The sequence below is a fragment of the Chrysochloris asiatica genome, unplaced genomic scaffold (assembly GCF_000296735.1).
Source record: "Chrysochloris asiatica unplaced genomic scaffold, ChrAsi1.0 scaffold00011, whole genome shotgun sequence".
In the NCBI taxonomy this organism is placed as follows: domain Eukaryota; kingdom Metazoa; phylum Chordata; class Mammalia; order Afrosoricida; family Chrysochloridae; genus Chrysochloris; species Chrysochloris asiatica.
Window position 1 is genome coordinate 36763927 of NW_006408529.1, and position 19271 is coordinate 36783197.

General features: G+C 40.5%; 1 protein-coding gene across 3 annotated transcripts in view; it reads left to right on the forward strand.

Moving 5' to 3' along the window:
* RBPMS (RNA binding protein with multiple splicing) overlaps positions 1–19271 on the forward strand; it is a 205852-nt gene that overhangs the window by 170958 nt on the left and 15623 nt on the right. For 2 of the 3 annotated variants that reach the window (XM_006834492.1, XM_006834493.1), the window contains exon 6: positions 17996–18126. In XM_006834492.1, coding sequence (XP_006834555.1) covers positions 17996–18126 — 131 coding nt within the window. Of the gene's footprint in view, positions 1–17995; positions 18274–19271 lie in introns of those variants that run through there. The other variant, XM_006834491.1, reaches the window with a different exon arrangement.

Below are 19271 nucleotides of genomic sequence, written 5' to 3' on the forward strand. Positions count from 1 at the left end.
TTATATACTTTGAACATATTGTCAGGAGGGACCAGTCACTGGAGAAGGATATCATGTTTGGTAAGGTGAAGGGTCAGCGAAAAAGAGGAAGGACCCCAATAAGATGAATTGGCCAAGTGGCAGCATCGATGGTCTCAAGTGTATCAACAATAGTGAGGTTAGCCCAGGATCGGGCAGTGTTTCGTTCTGCTGTAAGGTCACTATGGGTTGGTACAGACTTGATGGCACTTCACAACAATAACAAGGTTATACCAATTTCCTTAATTCAGTTCATTACCTAGAAGTCGTGTATGTGAGTCTTGACACAATCTAGTGTAAAGCACCAGTTTGGCTTAAACTACTATGCCACCAGGGCTACTTTCTTTGACCATGTTGTTGTTTTTGTTATTGTTAAGTACCAACTCGTAGTGACCCTGTATAATAAGGCTTCCAAGGAATGGCTGGTGGGTTTGAGTCACCAACCTACAGCACTACACCAGTACTCCTTTTGTGATCACAATCCCAAGTAATTGCTAATCTTCCTTTCTGAGAAATAATAGAACGGAAGAAATGAAGATTGCAAGGTGTCTAAGACATTAAAGAAAGTTGTTTCCTTTCTTTAATGTCTTAGACACCTTGCAAGAAACAAAGCAGTTCCATCACTAAAGTGATTCCCCAGTTTCTTTCGTATTGATTGTATTTTTCAAATCATACGTTTTACCACATTTGTGGCTTTAGAATTTTCATCTTAGACTTTGCCAGCATGACCCCTTTTTTTTATAGCACCTTCTCTCATGCCCTTTAAAGACCATTATTAGCACTCTAAAAAGTATCCAAGCTGGGATCCTATGGGAACATTCCAAGTTAGTCTTTCATTTTGCCTAAACATACCAGTTTTCCTAGCACTTGTATCTAAATTTATAACTATATTTATGAAGAAATTTAATCTAGATGTGTTTGATAAACCTTGTCATTAAAAGGTATTTCTAAAGCTATTTTATTACATACTAAATGTTTCTCAAATTTGTTTAAGTTCTTTTCCTAAAATAGCAATTTAATTTGACATTTGGCAAATAGTTAACTTCTCAAAGGTTGAGCCAAGGTTTGAATGTAAAAATTTAATGAGGAATCTAAATTTTAGCAATTAGCATTCTCCCACTTTTAGTTTAAATCTAAGTGATCTTTGAAAAATATAGTATATTGGCCTCTCCCAAGACCTACTTTCTGATATCAACAAATGCTGAAAAAGATATTCAAATTGGAAAATATGTGATTCTTTTAAAACATGTTTTAAAATAAAGAACTGGTTTTTTTTCACTTGACCCTTTTCCCTGTCTCCTCTATCCCTCTCCAAAAAAAAAGAGAGAGAGAAACTACAATAATCCTATGGAAATTAATTTTTTTTCTGTTTTGTCTTCTTTTACATCTTCTTATTTATATATTTTAAGTGCTACCTGATATGGCAAACAAACATCACTGATGTCCTTTCAGACTTACCATTCTGGAGCCATAATACAAACCATCACATGAAAACACCAGACTTATTTCTAGAAGGAATTGTGTTACTTCTCTAAGGAGTAACCAGTGAGGAGCTGGTTCAGGAAAATGCAAAGTCCTTGAGGTGTGTTTTGATGGGACACAGACCTTAACTCCAGTCAGGTTACTGGTCTCAGAGTAAACCAGCAGAGTCCCTACCTGTGTCCTGTCATAGCCTCTCCATTTGGCCTTCTAAACCATGCCTTAACTGGTTCTTCCGTGAATACCTACACACTCTTGTTGTGAAGGTGTTCATTTATTTTTAAAATATGTGATCCACTTACATCCCAGAATAGCTGCAATTATGATACCACTTCCTTTCCATGAAACTCTGTTGTTCCTTGATGGCATAAGAAGAGCTCCACGGCCCTCTGAAAAAAGGCACCAATTTAGCTTTCATGCAGGACTCCCCCCCTTTTTTTTTTTTTTTAATGTTTTATTGCAAATTATGTGAAAGTTTACATGGGAGAACATTAGTTTTACATTCATTCTATATAGTTTTACATTCATTCTATCGTATATCGTTTCATGCAGACCCTTTTTGATCTGTACACCTGCTTCGCCTCCCCAGCCACTGGACTCCTCAGAAGCTGAAATCCAGCAATACTCACCTCTTGGGAGTTTATAGAGCAACAAATCAACATGCCCTCTTTGTCTCTGAGCCTTTTGCTTAGCATGCCCTTGTTATTGTTCAGTTACTTGGTCATAAATTTGCTCCCTTTGCAAATTAGCTGCTTGTCCTTCAAAAGTCACATTAACTGACTCCACTTATGGAGGCCTTGTTGGACTCTGAAAGGTGAGTGAGTTGCCCTACTTGGTTGCTTGTTACTATAGAGCATTATTTATTCAATTCGAGATGCCCCGTTATATATTGTATTGCTATCGTAAGTTACTTTCTCTACATTTTCCTCTTTTTAGTACAGGCACTTAGTAGGTTGCTACTAACTGGCCAAAACCTATATATCCTAGAACCTCTCATCACTGACCTATTTTTCACTCCCTGGGCCTAATGGAACAAGTCTAATCCCACTTTTACATGTACCCTTCAGAATCTAGGTTTTTAAGGGCATTATCATGCTGTCAGTTCTGTTGAGTCATCTCTGAATCATAGTGAACCTATGTAGGGTTTCCACGGAGCAGCTGGTGGGTTTGAACTGCTGATCTTGTGGTTCACAGTCCAGTCCAGTGCTTGTTCTTCAACACCACACCCTAGAAAAAATGAGATAAAAGTAATTTCTTGTGCCTGGGAAGAGCATATTTTCTTATTTATAGAAAAGTTATTGGGACGAAAAGATAACTTTCCTCCTAAAGAAAGGGTGATAAAAATCTTAAGGATCTTTGTTTTATTGCGGGAAAGAAGACAGACAATAAGAATAGAAATTGGATAGTAGGTGTAAAGTAAGTTCCTTGTGTAAGACAGTGGCATGTCTTACACAAGAATTTTATTTTAACTTTTGAAGGCTGGGAAACCCTGAAGTTGACTATTGACGCATACATGTTGTGGGGATTATGATGAGTTGATGTTTTTAACCGTTGCTGTAGACAAATTGTCATCCAGACATGATGGAGAGCAGGTTTACCCAGCTACAAGTAAGCTAAAGGAGCTCTGGTAGCATAGTGGTTATGAATCAGGCTGCTAACCTTACGGTCAGCAATTTGAAACTACCAGCAGTTCCACAGAAGAAAGATGAGGCTTTCTGCCCCCGTAAAGATTTACAGTCTCGGAAACCCTGTGCATGGTCACTCTGAGTTGGAACCAACTCCACGGTACACAACAACAACAGGTGAGCTATGAAGGCATGTGGTGAATTTGGACACAAAAGAGAAAATGGAAAATTTGCTACATAATTAGCTCCTGATTCCTAGGTAATTGAAAGCTATTAGAGATCTTTAAGAAGAAGAATTAAGGAGCTCTGGTTGCATAGTATGTACAAATTGGGCTGTGAACCTTAAGCTTAGCAGTTCAAAACTATCAGCCGTTCCACAGGAGAAAAATGAGGCTTTCTGCTCCCGTAAAGATTTACAGCCTTGGAAACCCTGTACAGGGTCGTTAAGAGTCAGAACCGACTCCACGGTACATAACCACCACCACCAAGACGGAGAAAAATTACATTATCAGAGAGAACCCAGCATTGGGCCCTAAAGGAGATAATGCTTTATTGTTGATAGTTTCTCATCCAAAAAATTTAAGAGAATGATTAAAAATACATCACCGAAAGTGCCAAGCTTGATGATTCAGATAGCATGCGCTCTGTAACTCCATCCTTAAAAGGACATGTTAGCCCGTTTTTCTGATAACATACTCTTAAGGAAACTTTGCAGTCCTCTCCCCACCTCTGTTTATTCCCAGCTTCATTTGCCCCTTTGGACTGGATTCTCATTTGAAGATACATCCTAGTGTGGGAAAGAAATACACCCTGAGAAAAATAACTTATGGACAAAATCTTATGTTGTAAATCCATAGGCAGGCTTCTTGTTCTATATTTGCAGCAGAGACAGAGGAATTAACAGAAGGAACCACCCTCGGAGCCAGTGTGGAGTCGCCACACCATGAAAGCTTTCCTTACCCTAGCCATGAGTACACAGCTACCCCAAGAAGCCTTTTCTGGGGTCTCCCAGCCTCCCTGGATGAGGTTTGTTCTTCCCGCTACCAAGTCTCCAGGTTTCTGAACTAAGCTTTCCATTCTCGTCTCTGTTCATCAATTCCTATTAAAAGCCCAGGGACAGCTCTCCAAACTCTTTCTGTTCCCTCAGAGACATTTGTAAACTACCCTCACGTCACACACTTGCTGGCCCGCAGCCACTGGTTACATACACAGCCCGATCGTTCCATAACTTACCCTCCCAGCCCCACACTGTATGTGCTGTGGGCTTTATGATCCGTTTACCAGACTGTTCCCAGCCCCTGCATCCTGTACTGGGCCTCAGCACTGTGTGAGAAAGAGAAAATTTGGAGAGAATCCAGCACAAGGAAAATGATTGAAAGATTGGGACAAGGAATTGTTGTGAGAAAAGGATGTTGGAACTGGGGTAGCTTTAGCTCTGAGAAGAGATGGGGAGAGATCAGTTGAGAGGGAACAGCCGCAGTCCCCTTGACCATTGATTCATCGTCATCATGACCGCAGTGGATTCTCTACAAGTCTTTGTTTAATGATGGACCTTCTTTGCGTGGGGTGTTGCTGAAACAGCCACTGCAGTAGAACTTTGCTCCCTGTGTTTTTCCATCTTTCGTTGATGATTAGCTGTGAGATTTTAATGGTGGCAAGACTGAAGAAGAGGGGTGAATGGATATTGCATGAAGACATGTAGGATGGGAAAACCCTGCAGAATGTTTGTCTGATGGGCTCCAGATGAGCAGCCAGAAGCTTTTCTGTTAAATAGTTGGTTTACCCTGGTGAGTCATTAGGTTCTGAGATGTGGTAAAGCCTGGGGTCAAGAAGTAAATCATATTTGCCCTTGGGGCATTTTCAGTACGTGAATCTTAAAATAATAATAATAGTAATAGCAGCTGCTATTCATTCAAGGTTTTCTGCTGTCTTTATAATTGTTACTTCATTTAATCCCTGCAACAACATATTACGTAAATACAAGTATTACCCTTATTTTACTAATAAGGACTCAAACGCACAGTTTTTAAAAAATGTGCCAAAGTCACAGTTGGTAAGATGACCACCTGGGGTTCAAAGACAATCCAAGTTTGAACCAGCATGTATATTACAACATAGCTGAGGACCACCCCAGGATGGAGTCACATAACTCAAGACTAGATATTTCCCCACGTTACAGAGAAAATCATGTTGTCCTAGCACTTTGTGGTGGTTATAAGAGTGAGGCAGAACTGAGTTTCGAAATACAGTGATGTGACTTGGGGCAAGTTACTAAACATGTCTAACCCTTTTCTCAGATTTTAATACCTACCCTTCAATGGTATTGTCATAGAAATAGTGTTTGTTGTTAAATACTGTCGTTTCTGAGGAGCAGCTGGTGAACATGAACTGTTGACCTTGCTGTTCAAACTGACCTTTCAGTCCGGTCCGTTAACCCTCAGTGCCATTCCAGGACTCCATATATACCTGCTGACATGAAATTTAACAAGACAAGTATGGAAATCTATGGTTTTATTCTGTTCTTTCATGTTTCTTTTCACAACATTTGAAGGAATATATGTTCTCATTTTTACTTCCATGCCCCAAATGGGCAGTGTACTTTATGTCTCTTTGTTTTTAATAATACACAGTCATTGTAGAGACTTAGAAAGATTCTACTTTCTAAGTAAGAACCATAAAGTATTCTTGCTTCTAAGAAAGAGCTTTATACTTTAGAAAAATACTTTAGAAAAAGTATTCTTTTGTCTAAGAAGAAAAAATAAAGTATTAGTAAAATCCACTACCCAGAGATCACTGCAGTAGTATCATGTCATGTCACAGGGGGGCATTTTCTAAGTGCTTTACATTATCTCATTTAATTTAATAAAGTATGAGAAATGCACTGCTTTCTTTTGGAATAGTTTTCACATGAGGAACATTGGCTGTAATGAGGTAAAGTAACTTGCCCAAAGTCACACCATTGTGAAGTGACAGAGCCAGGAGCTTGAGACCAGGTCTGTTCACCAAAGCATTATGCCAATACCTCATGCAAAATGTGTGTGCATGGTGATGAGTACTACTAACTTTGTTTTGTGCATATCTTTCCATATCTGTAAATACACGTGTCTACATCATCATCATTAGCCATGCTAATGTGCCACTTTATGATTATTTAACCAGTCCTTAAATGTGCACAGTTAGGTTTTTTCCACTCATTCCCTCTTATCTAAGCCTCTTATGCCCATCTTCATAATGCTTAACCAGCTTCCTCTTCTAGACTGATGGGGGAGCTCACCTGCACTGGTACCCAGCTCTGGAGAGATAAAGAAACCCCAGAAAGCAGTGGTTCCAGCTTAGCTCTCCTCTAGTTTTACATATTAGAACCGAAACTAGGAAAAGATTGAGTGGACTAGCCAGTAACCTTTTAAAGGAGTTCATCACAGACCCAAGATCTTCATGAGATAGAATTACGTACTATTACCACAAATGAAACAACTCAGTTAGCCTGAACCTCTGCAGCTTTCTTTTGGTGTCACAGTGCTTCTAAGCCGAGTAGCCTGCCCTGTTCTCTTATACTAACTCTGCCTGTTGTTCACTTCCCAAGAATGAGTGCAATCCTCAGGAATGAGAGAGTGAGAGGGGGGAGTTGTTTACGTTAGCATTTGCCAAGTTTTCACTGTTTATCTTACTGTAGAGTCAACATTGTGACGATTAACCTCCTGCACAATTAAAACCTAGATCTTTTGTTATGGTTGTGGTTGAATCTTTTCTGATTTTATGAAACAAAAGGGTAAGGGCAAAAGCATGGCTTCAAGTATGGCTGGCCTGGGGCTGAAGTACAGACACCTGATGCTGCTCTGTGACTGCAGTCCCGTGGCATGGACGTGGAGGTCAGAGTCTCCAAAGGTACTTGGCCAGCTTTGTTTCATGAACTGATCGGATTCCCTTGGCAACCTGTGGGGCAGTGAGATTTCTTTTAAAGAAAAAAGCTTTGTGCTTATTTGAAAAAGCAAAATCCTATCTACTTAACTAAGTTTTGTCTTCTAGTTACCATGAACTTGTTGTTAAGTGCCATCCAGTTGGTTCCGACTCATAGTGACCTAGTATTGGGTTTCCTAGGGAAGCCGGTGGGTTTGAACCACTGACCTTGCAGTTAGCAGTCTAGTGCTTATCCTGTAATGCCATATCATCATCATCTTAGTCCTAGGTTTTGTGTGTGTGTGTGTTTTAAAAAATGTTTTACAGTAAATCTAAAGCACAAAAGAATGAGGAAGAAACAGAGTTGAACAGAAGTGGTTGAAGGCATACATTCCAGAGCACCACTCCCTATAGTCTTCTCCAAGCAGGTACAGGCCTCAGAAAATTTCATGAACTAAGGAATTATCTTGTAAGGCTAGGTTTCTTGTAGCCTACCAGTTACTGTCAATTCCTACTCATAGTGACCCTAAAGGACAGAATATCATTGCCCCATACACTTTCAGGGCTGTAATCTTTACAGAAAGGACCTCTATTAGTATGGAGGATAACAAACTGGGCTGCTAACAATAAAATCAGCAGTTCGCATCTACCATCCGCTCCGCAGGAGAAAGATGAGGCTTTCTGGTTCCGTAAAGATTTACAGCCTCCGAAACCTTATATAGGGTCACTATGAGTCAGAACTGACTCCATGGCACACATCTACCACCACCACCACCCCCTTTACTATATTGGTGTTTATTATTGTTGTTAACTAATGATATGCACTTACTTTGCTGTTGTTATTTGCCACCCAGTTGATTCTGATTCATGATGGTGCCAGGTATGATGGACTGGAACTGTTCCATACAGTGTTCTTGTCTGTAATCTTAACAGAAACAGTTCACCAGGACTTTCTCTCTTGTTACCACTGAGTGGATTTGAACCACCAACCCTTGTGGTAACAGTCCAATGTATACCAGTTGTGCCACGTAAGGACTCTGTACTCTCAATATGCGCTTTAGCTTTTCATCTAATTTTTATTATTTGCCTGGATTTTTGTTTTTAGCTTTACATTTGTATCTCAAGAAATTGAGGCTCAGTGAGATGGCTTTCACAAGATTGAGCAGCTGCCAACATTCATAACTAAAGGACCTTACAGTGGAGAGACGGGCTAGACTTGCAGGTGAAGTTCTGAGTCATTTCTCACTACCAAAGAAACAATACCAAATCCACTGGCATCAAATCAACAGTCGATTCCATCTCAGTGCAACTCTGCAGTGCTGCCCGTAATGTTTCTAAGGAAACACACTGACACATGTTTCTCCAGCGGAGCAGCTAGTGTGTTCAGGCTGCTGACCTTTCAGTTAGCAGCTGAACACCTTATCCATTGCACCACCAGAGCTCCTTTTCACTGCTGTTGTTGTTAAGTGTTGTCGAGTCACTTCTGACTCATAGCGAACCTGTTTCCAGGGAACAGCTGGTGGACTTGAACCACTGATGTTGCAGTCCAGCCCATTAACCCACAGCACCACGCCAGGATTCCTTCACTACCGTAGGATATACATTTCTGAGATTGCCTGGTATAATACAGGTCTTTTGTTCTCCTCTTGTTCCAATCCTTTTCAGTAACTATTTTCTGATTTTCTCAAGTGTTTACAATCCTTCAAATATTTTCCATATAACAAATCACACACCCTGCCACTATGAAATTAAGGATAAATTCATTTCCAAATTATTTTTTTAAATAGTTTATGTTTTCCCCCTCCCTCCCTCCCCAGGATCACCAATATGCATTCAATTACATAGGAATTACGTTTACAAGTGATCAGGGCCCTCTGTGTCTCAGCATTACTGCCCCAGATTTAGGTAGGGGAATAAGAAGTGATGATATTCACCCAGTGTCTTACCCACAGTGTAGGTACTTGGCTAAATGTTTATTAAAGGCATTAATTACATTGACCAAGCTGCGATAAGATTAGAGTCTGAACTCAGAATCCAAATTCATACCATAAGTCCAAGACTGTAAATCTCTCATACGAGCAAACAGAGCCTCATAGGTCTCCCAGTGGCTAGAGGGTTTGAAGTGCCAACTAGCCTTTCATTTAGCATCATCCCTTTGCTTAACTACTGTGCTACCAGGATAGAGTTGCTGCTCTTGCTAAGTGTAGTCAATTTGATTCCTGCATATTCATCTGGAGAGGCCCATGCGTGTAGTCAACTTTTATGGTGTTTAAGAAATGTATTTGCAATGAATAAGTCATTGGTCTTACAAAATTAAGTCAAGCGATCTCCAGGATCATTTGTATATCCAAGGCCATATTTTACACCTTTCCTCTTTGTTTCCAACCTTATACCTATCATCATTAATTATCAATGTGTTTTGGTTGCATTTTTTTTTTTTTTAATCAATTTCAACTGAAGAAGTTGGTAGAATTCTTCAGTTTCCTTGTCACTGACTTTAAGTTGGTATGTACACTTGAATAACAGTGACATTAACTGGTCTTCCTTGAATGCATATGGATGTTACCATATCACAGACATCATTGTACTTCAAGATAGGTGTTGAACAGTTCTTTTGATGATGAATGTGATGTCATTTCTGTTCAATTTGTTGTTTCCTTTTAGTAAACCATATGATGGTCAGATTTAAAATGGCCAGTACAGTTCATTTCAGCTCACTAATGACTAGAATGGCACTGTGGGCTAATGCACTGGACTGCAAGGTCGGTTTGAACCACAAGGTCAGCGGTTCAAGCTTACCAACCGCTCCTCAGAAACCCTTTATAGGAACACAATGGGTCAGAACCGACTCAAAGGCACTTACCAACAACAGCAATATCTAGAATGTCTCTGTATACATTCCATTTTATTTTTGACAACTTCTAATGTTCCTTCATTCAAACTTCATAATTCCATGTTCCTGTTATTACTGGATATTTGTAGCTGTTTCTTCTCATTTTGAGTTCTGCCCCATCAGCAAATAAAGGTCTTAAAAGCTTTACCCGATTCACATGATTATAGGCACTGTAAGATAAGTGCTGGGCTGCAAGGTCAGCGATTCAAATCCACCAGCCGCTTACTATATGGTCTGTTTTTCTTGTCCACAACACTTAAGCTAAGTCAAATTATTTTGTTGTTTTTACAGTGATGTTAAGTTCATTCCACTCGTAGCCACTGTGTGTAGGGTTTCCAATGCTCTAAATCTTTATGGGCGCAGAAAGCCTCATCTTTCTCCCATGGTCCAGTTCTTAATTGTATTGAGTTCACAGTCCAATTCCTATTGTATTGAGTCACCACGCTCCCTAAATTAATTAAAGTATTTTTTTTAAATTAATTTTTAGCTTACAAATAAGATTTGCATTCTTACATTAGAAAACTTAGTTTGGCATTAAGTGATACCTTCAATGTGGACTCTTCCAACACCTCTAAGCTATGTAGCCTTGGACAAGTCTCTCAAACCCTCTTGCTTCAGTGTTTTCATTTGTAAAATGGAAATATTCGTGTCTAGAAGGATTTAAGCGAATTAAATGAGACATAATGCATGTGGTGAAGGATTTGATGCAGGTAAGTGCAAAGTAAATATTTGCTTTTTTTTCTAGGCATATACTATCAGAATACTCAACAAATAAAATTTCAGTCTTTAATCATATTGCTTTCCAACTTTTTATTTAAAACATTTTTTAATAAAAAGTCTTTTTGCTTAACCTTTATTAAAAACAAAAATCTCTTAAGTCTGTGCAGTTCCTAAGGTGGTATTTCTCTCTCTCTAACCTTTCTCTGAAGGAGCTTTGGTAGCGTAGTGGTTACGAATCAGGCTGCTAACCTTATGGTCAGCAGTTTGAAATTACCAGCAGTGCAGTTCCGCCAGGAGAAAGATGAGGCTTTCTGCTCCCACAGCCTCAGAAACCCTGTACAGGGTCGCTATGAGTCGAAACTGACTCCATGGCACATAACAACAACAGCAACCTTTCTCTGAGGAATTCTGTTTTCTTCCATTTTCACCAACTCAAAACAACATTTTGGTGTCCTCCAGAGACTTGAATCATGTTCTTTTAAAATATTTTTTTTAGTTTAGGGAACAAAATGATGGGTGGACAGGGTAAGGGTTCCCAACAAAATTCTTCTAAGACAGCCCTTGCTTATCCTGAAAGAATAAGCAGATGCATTGTTTTGAAAGGAAAAATAAGTTATCAATATAACTTTCCTGAATTTCTTCCTAATAATCTTCCATGATCGTCCTGTGTCATCTGAGAACATTTATCAAGATTTCCTTTTGAGAATCACAGCAAAGGTCACCATAACCTTCTTAGCTGACCTCTCTTCCTTGAATTTAATTGGTCCAATAGAGCAGCTCAGAAGTCACTGTTTTGATTGGACCCTTTTTTTTAGGAAGGCAACCCTTTAGATTAAACCTTACACTGCTAATTGGAAAATCAGCAGTTCAAAGCTACCAGCTGCTCTGTGGGCAAAAGATGAGGCTTTCTGTATAGGTACATGGTTGCTCTGACTTGGAATCATCTCTTTGACTTTGGGTTTGGTTTTTCCAGTGAAACCCAAGGCAAGTATGTTGCTGAGAGACTTGTTTGCAGCTATCCACTAATCACAGACATGTTTAAACACATTTTGTTTGGAATGCACCCATGCATGCATGAAACGGAGTTCTAGTAGCAATACTTTATGATTTACCCTCATGATCTCAGAGTCTAACCATAGTGCATTCTCTATGTGCAGACAGAAACTTACGTCAGTGCACTAGAGATTCAGAAAGAGGCAGGATGTTCTGTCAGGGTAAAGTGGTTGGAGTAAAGAGCCCAAATCATCTTGTCATGAAGGTGAGAAATGATACACACAATTAACTTTACATTTATTGATTTGTACTCTATTTCTATTTTGTAATTGTAATCATTCATATTTACTCATTTGAATTTCTAAGAGTCTAGATTCTAATTATTATGTTGTTTTTGTTAAGTGTCATCCATTGGTTCTGACTCATTATCAACTCCATATAGAATTTCCAAGGAGCAACTGGTGGGTGTGAACTGTCAGCCTTGTGGTTCACAGTTCAGTGTTGATCCTACAGCATCACCCCAGGAGTCCTAGTGTCTGTTTTTGTTTTTTAAAAGATGATGATGGTTAAAAGCATGGGCTTTGGAATCACATTATAGATCATGCCTTGCCACGTCATCTCTTCAAAATGAGAAAGAATGATTTGTAGTATCTACCTTATAAGGATGCTTGAGATTGAATAGACTTCTTGTTTTGTTATTTTTAAAAAAATTTTGTTGTGAATTGGGTGAAGATTGACTGAGCAGATCCGTTTACTATTCAACAGTGCATATACACATTTTGTTTCATCTCATTGATTACTTCCTCCCTTTGTTTTCTGTTTGTCTTCCGTCTTCTTTCCTAACTCTTCTGAATATAATCCTTGGACAGATGCTCCCCTTATGATCTCACATGGTTAATTAGTCTAAGATATGATTATCTCCTACTGTTATGTCAGTATGAGTTAGAATAGGCTAGATGACAGGGAGGTCAGGATAATGTATGGAAGGGACCCCTGAACCATGAGAAACCTGAGTTCTAGTCTCAGTTCAGACAATCAGTTAACTGTGAGACCTTAAGAAGATCTCTGTACCTCAGGTTTGTCATTTGTGAAATTGGGATACTAATGCCTACCTTTTCTCTCTTAAGAGATTTTAATCAAGATCCAACATCATAATGGATATGCAAACCTGGTTATATTGTTATGTTAGGTGCTATTGAGTCTGTTCTGACTCATAGCCACCTTATGTACAATAGAATGAAACACAGCCAGGTTCGCTGCCATTCACAATTGTTATTATGTTTGGACCCACTGTTGTTGCCATTCTGTCAGTCCATCTCATTGGGAGTGTACCTCTTTTTACTGACCCTCCACATTACCAAGCATGATGATATCCTTATCCAGGAACTGATCCTTCGTGACTACATGTCCAAAATTGTTGTTGTTAAGTGCAGTAGAGTCAGTTCTGACTTACAGCGACCCTGTATAGGGTTTCCAAGGAGTGGCTGGTTGGTTTGAACTGCCAACGTTGTGGTTAGCAGTCCAATGCTAATCCTACAGCACCACATCAGGACTCTGAGGAGAGAAGCCTCACCATCATTGCTTCTCAGGAGCAATCCAGAGGTACTTCTTCCAAAACAAATTTGTTTATTCTTCTTGGAATCCAGGGTACTTTTAATATTCAAATGCATCCATTCTCCTCTGGACTTTTCTTATCCTTTGTCCAGCTTTGGCATGCATTTGAGACAGTTTAAAATACCATGGCTTAGACTGGGTGAACCTTAGTCCTCAAAGTGACATCTTTGCTCTTGAACATGTGAAAGACTTCTTTAGCAGCAGATTTGCCTAATGTAAAATGTGCTTTGATTTCTTGACTGCTGCTTCCATGACTGTTGATTGTGGATCCAAGTAAAATGAAAACTTTGCCAACTTCAGTGTTTTCTCCTTTTATTTGATATTGATATTATTTATTAGTCCAGTTTTTGTTACATTGAAGTGTAATCCATACAGAAAGCTGTATCTTTGATCTTTGTTCGAGTGCTGGTTCTGACTCATGGTGACCCTTTTAAGCATCAAGAAATGGTTGATACACCCTGGCAGTGACTGCTGTGGTTGAGGAGGTGCTGAAGAACACAGAGAAGGGCCCTTTCTCCAGATGCCATTGGAGTTGCATCTAATGCTTCTGAAGGATGAGTAAGGCATAAGGAGTGGTAGAGAAGATGCCCCACAGAGTGTGTAAGGCCTACAATCGAAGGAGAACAGAACACAGCCTACCAACTGAATCTCAACCATGAGGTAGAACAAGTGTGAGAGCCAAGGCTGGAAAGATAGAGGTCCAGACAAAGAAGGGCCAGATCTCATAGACTCTTCTAGGTCATGCAATTTAGATACTGTTCAGAGAGCAAGAGGGAATCAGGGTTTTAAACAGGACAATATAACATGATTGGGTTATGTACTTTGAAACCTGGAGGCCTTTACAGTGACCTAGTAGTGGTGGTTCAGATGAAAGTAGATGTGGGGGTAGGTTCAACAAGGCCTTGGTGAAAGGTTGAATGTGAGCAGGAATCCAGTGACTGTCAGGCTTGGACAACTGAGTGGTGTCTTTTACTTAATCTGAAACCAAGGAGAACAATGTGTTTCATTTTGGACATATTGAGCATTAAGTTGTCATGGAATATTTCTAAATATAGAAATATCCAAGAGGCAATGTAAATACTGTTTGAAGTTCTTGGACCTTGTCTTTGACTCTGATCATCCATCTCAACTTTTGTGACCATGTAAGAGTCATTCCTCTTTGTCTCCATTTCAGTATGATGTTAAGTTGGAAGTGTCACCTTTCTTAATCTTTGTTTTCTCATACAAAATGAAAAGGCAGGTAGATGATCTTCCTGAGCTTGTTGGACTTAAACTCAAAGGCTGCTTTCTTTTCAAGTTGATTGGAGGGTGGAGTTTGGGACATTTTCATGCTCCAGTTTGAGCTCTTCTGGTTGCATATTCTATGCTGATGTGTACTGTGGGCTCTCAATGTCATGATCATGAGACTGAGCAAAGGGAGAAAACTTGTAGTCAGTTCTGGTGCAAAAGGAAAGGACTTGTCTGTCTTCTTAGCAGCACTGTACAATCAGCTCTGGACTTAGAACCACAAGGTCAACAATTCAAACACACCAGTTGCTCTTTGGAAACTCTATACAGGGCTGGTATGAGTTGGAACTGACCCTCAATGGCACTTCACAACAACAACAGATAGGACCAAGACAAAACAGCCTTGGCTTCCTGATCAGTTGCATTTGCATCCATTCACTTACTCATTAATTTAACAAACTACAATGTTACCAATACTGTTATTTGGAAGGAAAATACAGAACACTTTACAGTAGGAGTAAAAGACAAGATAAATAACTTAGCAGTTTTCCAACTTGAGGGTGCGTTAGAATCATCCAGAGACCTTACTGAAACACAAATAACTGGACCACATCAACAGAATGATTCTTTTAAGTCTGGGGTGGAGCCAAGAATTTTCATCTCGAACTAGCTCTTCTAGGTGGTGCTAATGCTGAGGGGGGTCAGGGTACCACAGTTTGAGAGGCAATGGCAGTGTGATGGTCTGTAGGAGCATGGAGGAAGGAATAATCTGTGCCACCGGGTTTATTTACAGTCTTCTTATCGAGTTACCTGTTGTATTTCCTGGATCCGATTTTTCTGCACACAGTCCTTTATCATGAGGCTCACTCAAGGACTCACTCGGGCTCCAAGGTAACTGCCCACAGAAGTCCTTGTCAAGAGAGCCTGATTTATTCCATCCCAATTGTTCCATTGTACTTTTCTTCTTTCTTCCCAGTTAGTTCTGACTGCTATTGCCCCTCCACGCCTCAAATTTAAAGAGATTTTGAGAAGTTACTTTCTAAACTGTTTCCAGAGAATAGCTGTAAGACCAGTTTTCAATGTGTGTTCCCTGAAACTGTTAGCAGCCCCACTCGTAACCACTACACTACCAGAGCTCCCTCAGAATTCCTTCGTTGGGTCAGTATGAGTTGAGCTAGACTAGATGGCAATGGATTTGGTTTGGTCTGCTTGACTGCCTGATTTTAGTGTTACTCAGCAGCTTTGGATACAGGGGATTTGGAAACCTATCCTCTATTATCCTGGACTAGATTTTACCCAAAAATAATGAGAGAATGGACTCTGGGCATCATTATAAATCTAATGGGAAATGTGCATACATCTGTCAGACTTTCGTCTTATCTCTTTATTATTTATCTCTCTAACATCAGGGTCGCTATGAGTCGGAATCGACTCCATGGCACATAACAACAAAGATCAGAAAAACCCTCTGTTGTTTTAGCTAAAAGAACACCTACACTCACTGTATCCTTTCACTTTTAAACCCTTCTAGAGGAAACAGCCGTAGATGAGGTAACATCTCCTCCAGTTAACCAGTTCCTGTTAGGCAGGAGGACCACGAACACTGGACGCCAGGCACGTCCCTTCTATAGTCTGTCTACTGCTGCAGCAGGCTGGCGAGCATGGGCTCAACATTCATGTGCTGAGTCTTGGAGGGCTCTTTTGACTTTTTTTTTTTTAAGTCTCAGAATGGCTTAAAATAGCATGGTAGCTAAAATAACAACAACAACAATAGCATGCCAGTCCTAAGGAGAGCTGTTTGTTTTAAATCTGAGACGTTGGTTTTGCCAGCAGTTAGTTTCCACTAGCTGGGCTCCCACATGAACTGTTTTAATGGGAATCATATGGTCTCTTCATGACAGGAAATGTGGGGGGCCTGGTAAGTGTTCCTTCAACCCCTCTGAGGAGTTTCCTAAGCCTTGGGCTACACACACCTGTACACCCATGAAGTTGAAGTAGGTAGTGTGGACCAAGTCATTTTAAAAGTCCACTGATACTATTGGCCTCCCCTCCGGCCTAGTTACACAAGCAGATGTACCCCCATCACCAAGTCCTGAGATGGGAATTCTAACTGCCTTGCTGAGAGAGGAAGGGAAGTAAGGCCAGCCAGCCACAGTGTGTTGAGCCACATTTCTGGAAACCTCTTTTAGTATCTAGAAATGAGTTCAGCTTTCCCTCGGAATGGATGGTTATCAGTCATATCCTGTTGACAGCTCTTGCCATGGAGGCTGGCTTTGAAAAGCCTCAGCTACATTCACATGCACCCTGCAGGCTCAGCTACTTGCTGGTGGCTCTGTGGAATGATCTCCATACTATATCCAACAAAGTAGTTTTCTGTTTTGAAATCCCAGCCCAGAATCGGCCTTTTGAGAATGTGGGGACAGGCCTGGAACAACTTCTTAGGTTGTGTAGACAGAGTGAAGAGACCCAGTGGACCGTGGTCACAGGCACTTTGCATGTCATTAAGACAGTCCTGAACGGCAGCGCCACTAATGGCTTTCTCCAGTCACCTTTTACTGGCTCCCTCAGCAGTCCTCCTTAACATCCCACCCCTACTTGATTTTAGACTTTGACAGGTGATAAAAAACACCTATTGATTGCTGCTTCCCAATGTCCAAATTCATAACCATTTATTGACAGGTGTTATTTTTGCTTTCTGAGCGGCTCCTTCATGTGTTTGCTGTTATTTTCAATGGATTGGTTCCTGAGACACTCTAAGGCCCAGGCACTCACCTGTCAATCTGACAAACTACAACTTCACCTGAGTGGAATCAGACCTACATGAGGAACAAGGAGGCCAGGCAGTTGGCAACATGACTCCCTTCTGTTTCCCCGAGAAAATATAGTTATTGTCAACATCCTTGTTTCCATCTCTGTGGAGCTTAACTTTAGCCAGGACACTCAAGGTATTCCACTACCATTGTCTGAATTTTAAATATAGAAATGCATTGTGGTCCACTTTGTCTGGCCATGTGCTTCTGAGGGGTAAATGGAAAATGCTTGATAATTGTGATTCATTCGTCAGTAATAATCATGCTGATAAGCTGAAAGGTCTTAGAGTTCTGATCTGTCAAGGTCCTGCCAGTAAAGCCTTATTCTCCCAATGACTCTCTGAAGTGAGTTCTCGTGAGATATTGCCTACCAGTCTTTCCTCTTGGGTTGTGTTCTTTGAGGGGCCACCTCTTCTGTTGCTGTGTATAGGAAATTCCCACTGTTCTTGGATTCCCCCAGCTATAGCGTCCACAGTGGAACATGGGCCAGAGATCTCAGCAGGCCAGGCAGGCAGCAGAGGACGCTTGTTGCTGTTTTTATGTTGTATTCACTGTTCCCTTACTTAGAGTTTGGGGGACCACATCCAACAGGTTATTAAAAGGAGGAAAATCCTTTGACTTCTGAGATTGATTGGGACTTGGGGTTATTGGTGTTTTGTTTTCTGAATTGAATCCGGCTGTCTGGTAACCACTAACTCTCCCTTATTCTTTTCTTGCAGATGAGCTCACAGTGCCTGCACTTTACCCCAGTAGCCCTGAAGTGTGGGCCCCGTACCCTCTGTACCCAGCGGAGTTAGCGCCTGCTCTACCTCCTCCTGCTTTCACCTATCCCGCTTCACTGCATGCCCAGGTAATTTATACCCATCGGCCACGACTTCACTCACTCCACCACCAGTCCTTTCAAACCTGGTTCCTCAGAGCACACCATACAACTAACACCTATCCAGCTAACAGATCCACCTTCAAGAGATTAATGACCCCCTCTAAATCAAGCTGACACTCCTCCAGGACTTATGAGGACCGTCTGAGAGCATTGATATCACCCACTGCCTGATGTTTGCCCCAAATGACACCTTCTCTCTTCCTTAATGATCTCACCATCATATCACACACAAGGTTCTCCGGCAAGGTTCCCTCTTCTTCGGCTCCCAGGCTCCAGCTAGCCAGAGGGCATCACCAGAGGGTAGACGTGTGTGCCTTGCTGTGTGGAAGGGCTGCAGGAAAGCCCTGTATGTGTTGAGAGAGTCTTGTGTGTGTGTGTTTCTGTGTGTTGAAAGATTTCTGCTCTTATCTTCTGTGAGAATCTGGTGACAAAAGGAGAGAGTTTGGAGCTACATGATACCTTATGTATGTTATGGAAAAGATTATGAGTAGTGGTGTCTTTCCATTCTTAAGAAACCCTGAAGAAAAGGAGGTATAGTATGATGTCTAGAATGTAATTACAGGTCAAGAAAGGCAGATCACTGGTGTGGCTGCCTTTCTTTGTTAGATAAGAATACCCTAAGTTTTGTAAACAACCTCCTTTGCTGTTCCAGGAAGATTACTGCCTACCTACTAACCCTTTCTCTGCCCTTGAAGGAAACGTTTCCTCTTACCTTTATTTTTTGTATGAGTAATAGTGATAACTGTTAGGATTTAACTTTGGAATTAACCACCCATTCTTTGTCCTGCAAAGAGTGATGATCAATACCCAAAAAGAAATACAGATTTCTTTTGTTTTACTGAATGTGTAACATCGCTACATAAAGCCTAGTTTTTTTAAATTGTTGGACTGGACAGGTGGGCTTTCTTACTTCTGTCTTTTATTTGGTTTCATGTTTATTTACAAGACTGAATGAAATAAACTGTTTTGTAGGAAACTCTTCCTTTTGATTTAAAAAACAAAAAAATTCTTATCACGTTGTACAAAGCATACTATATATTGAGTAAGACCCTTCTGAACAGAACATCTGAGCATCCTCCCATTGTCCTTCGCTGAGATGCCAATGCTTCTAT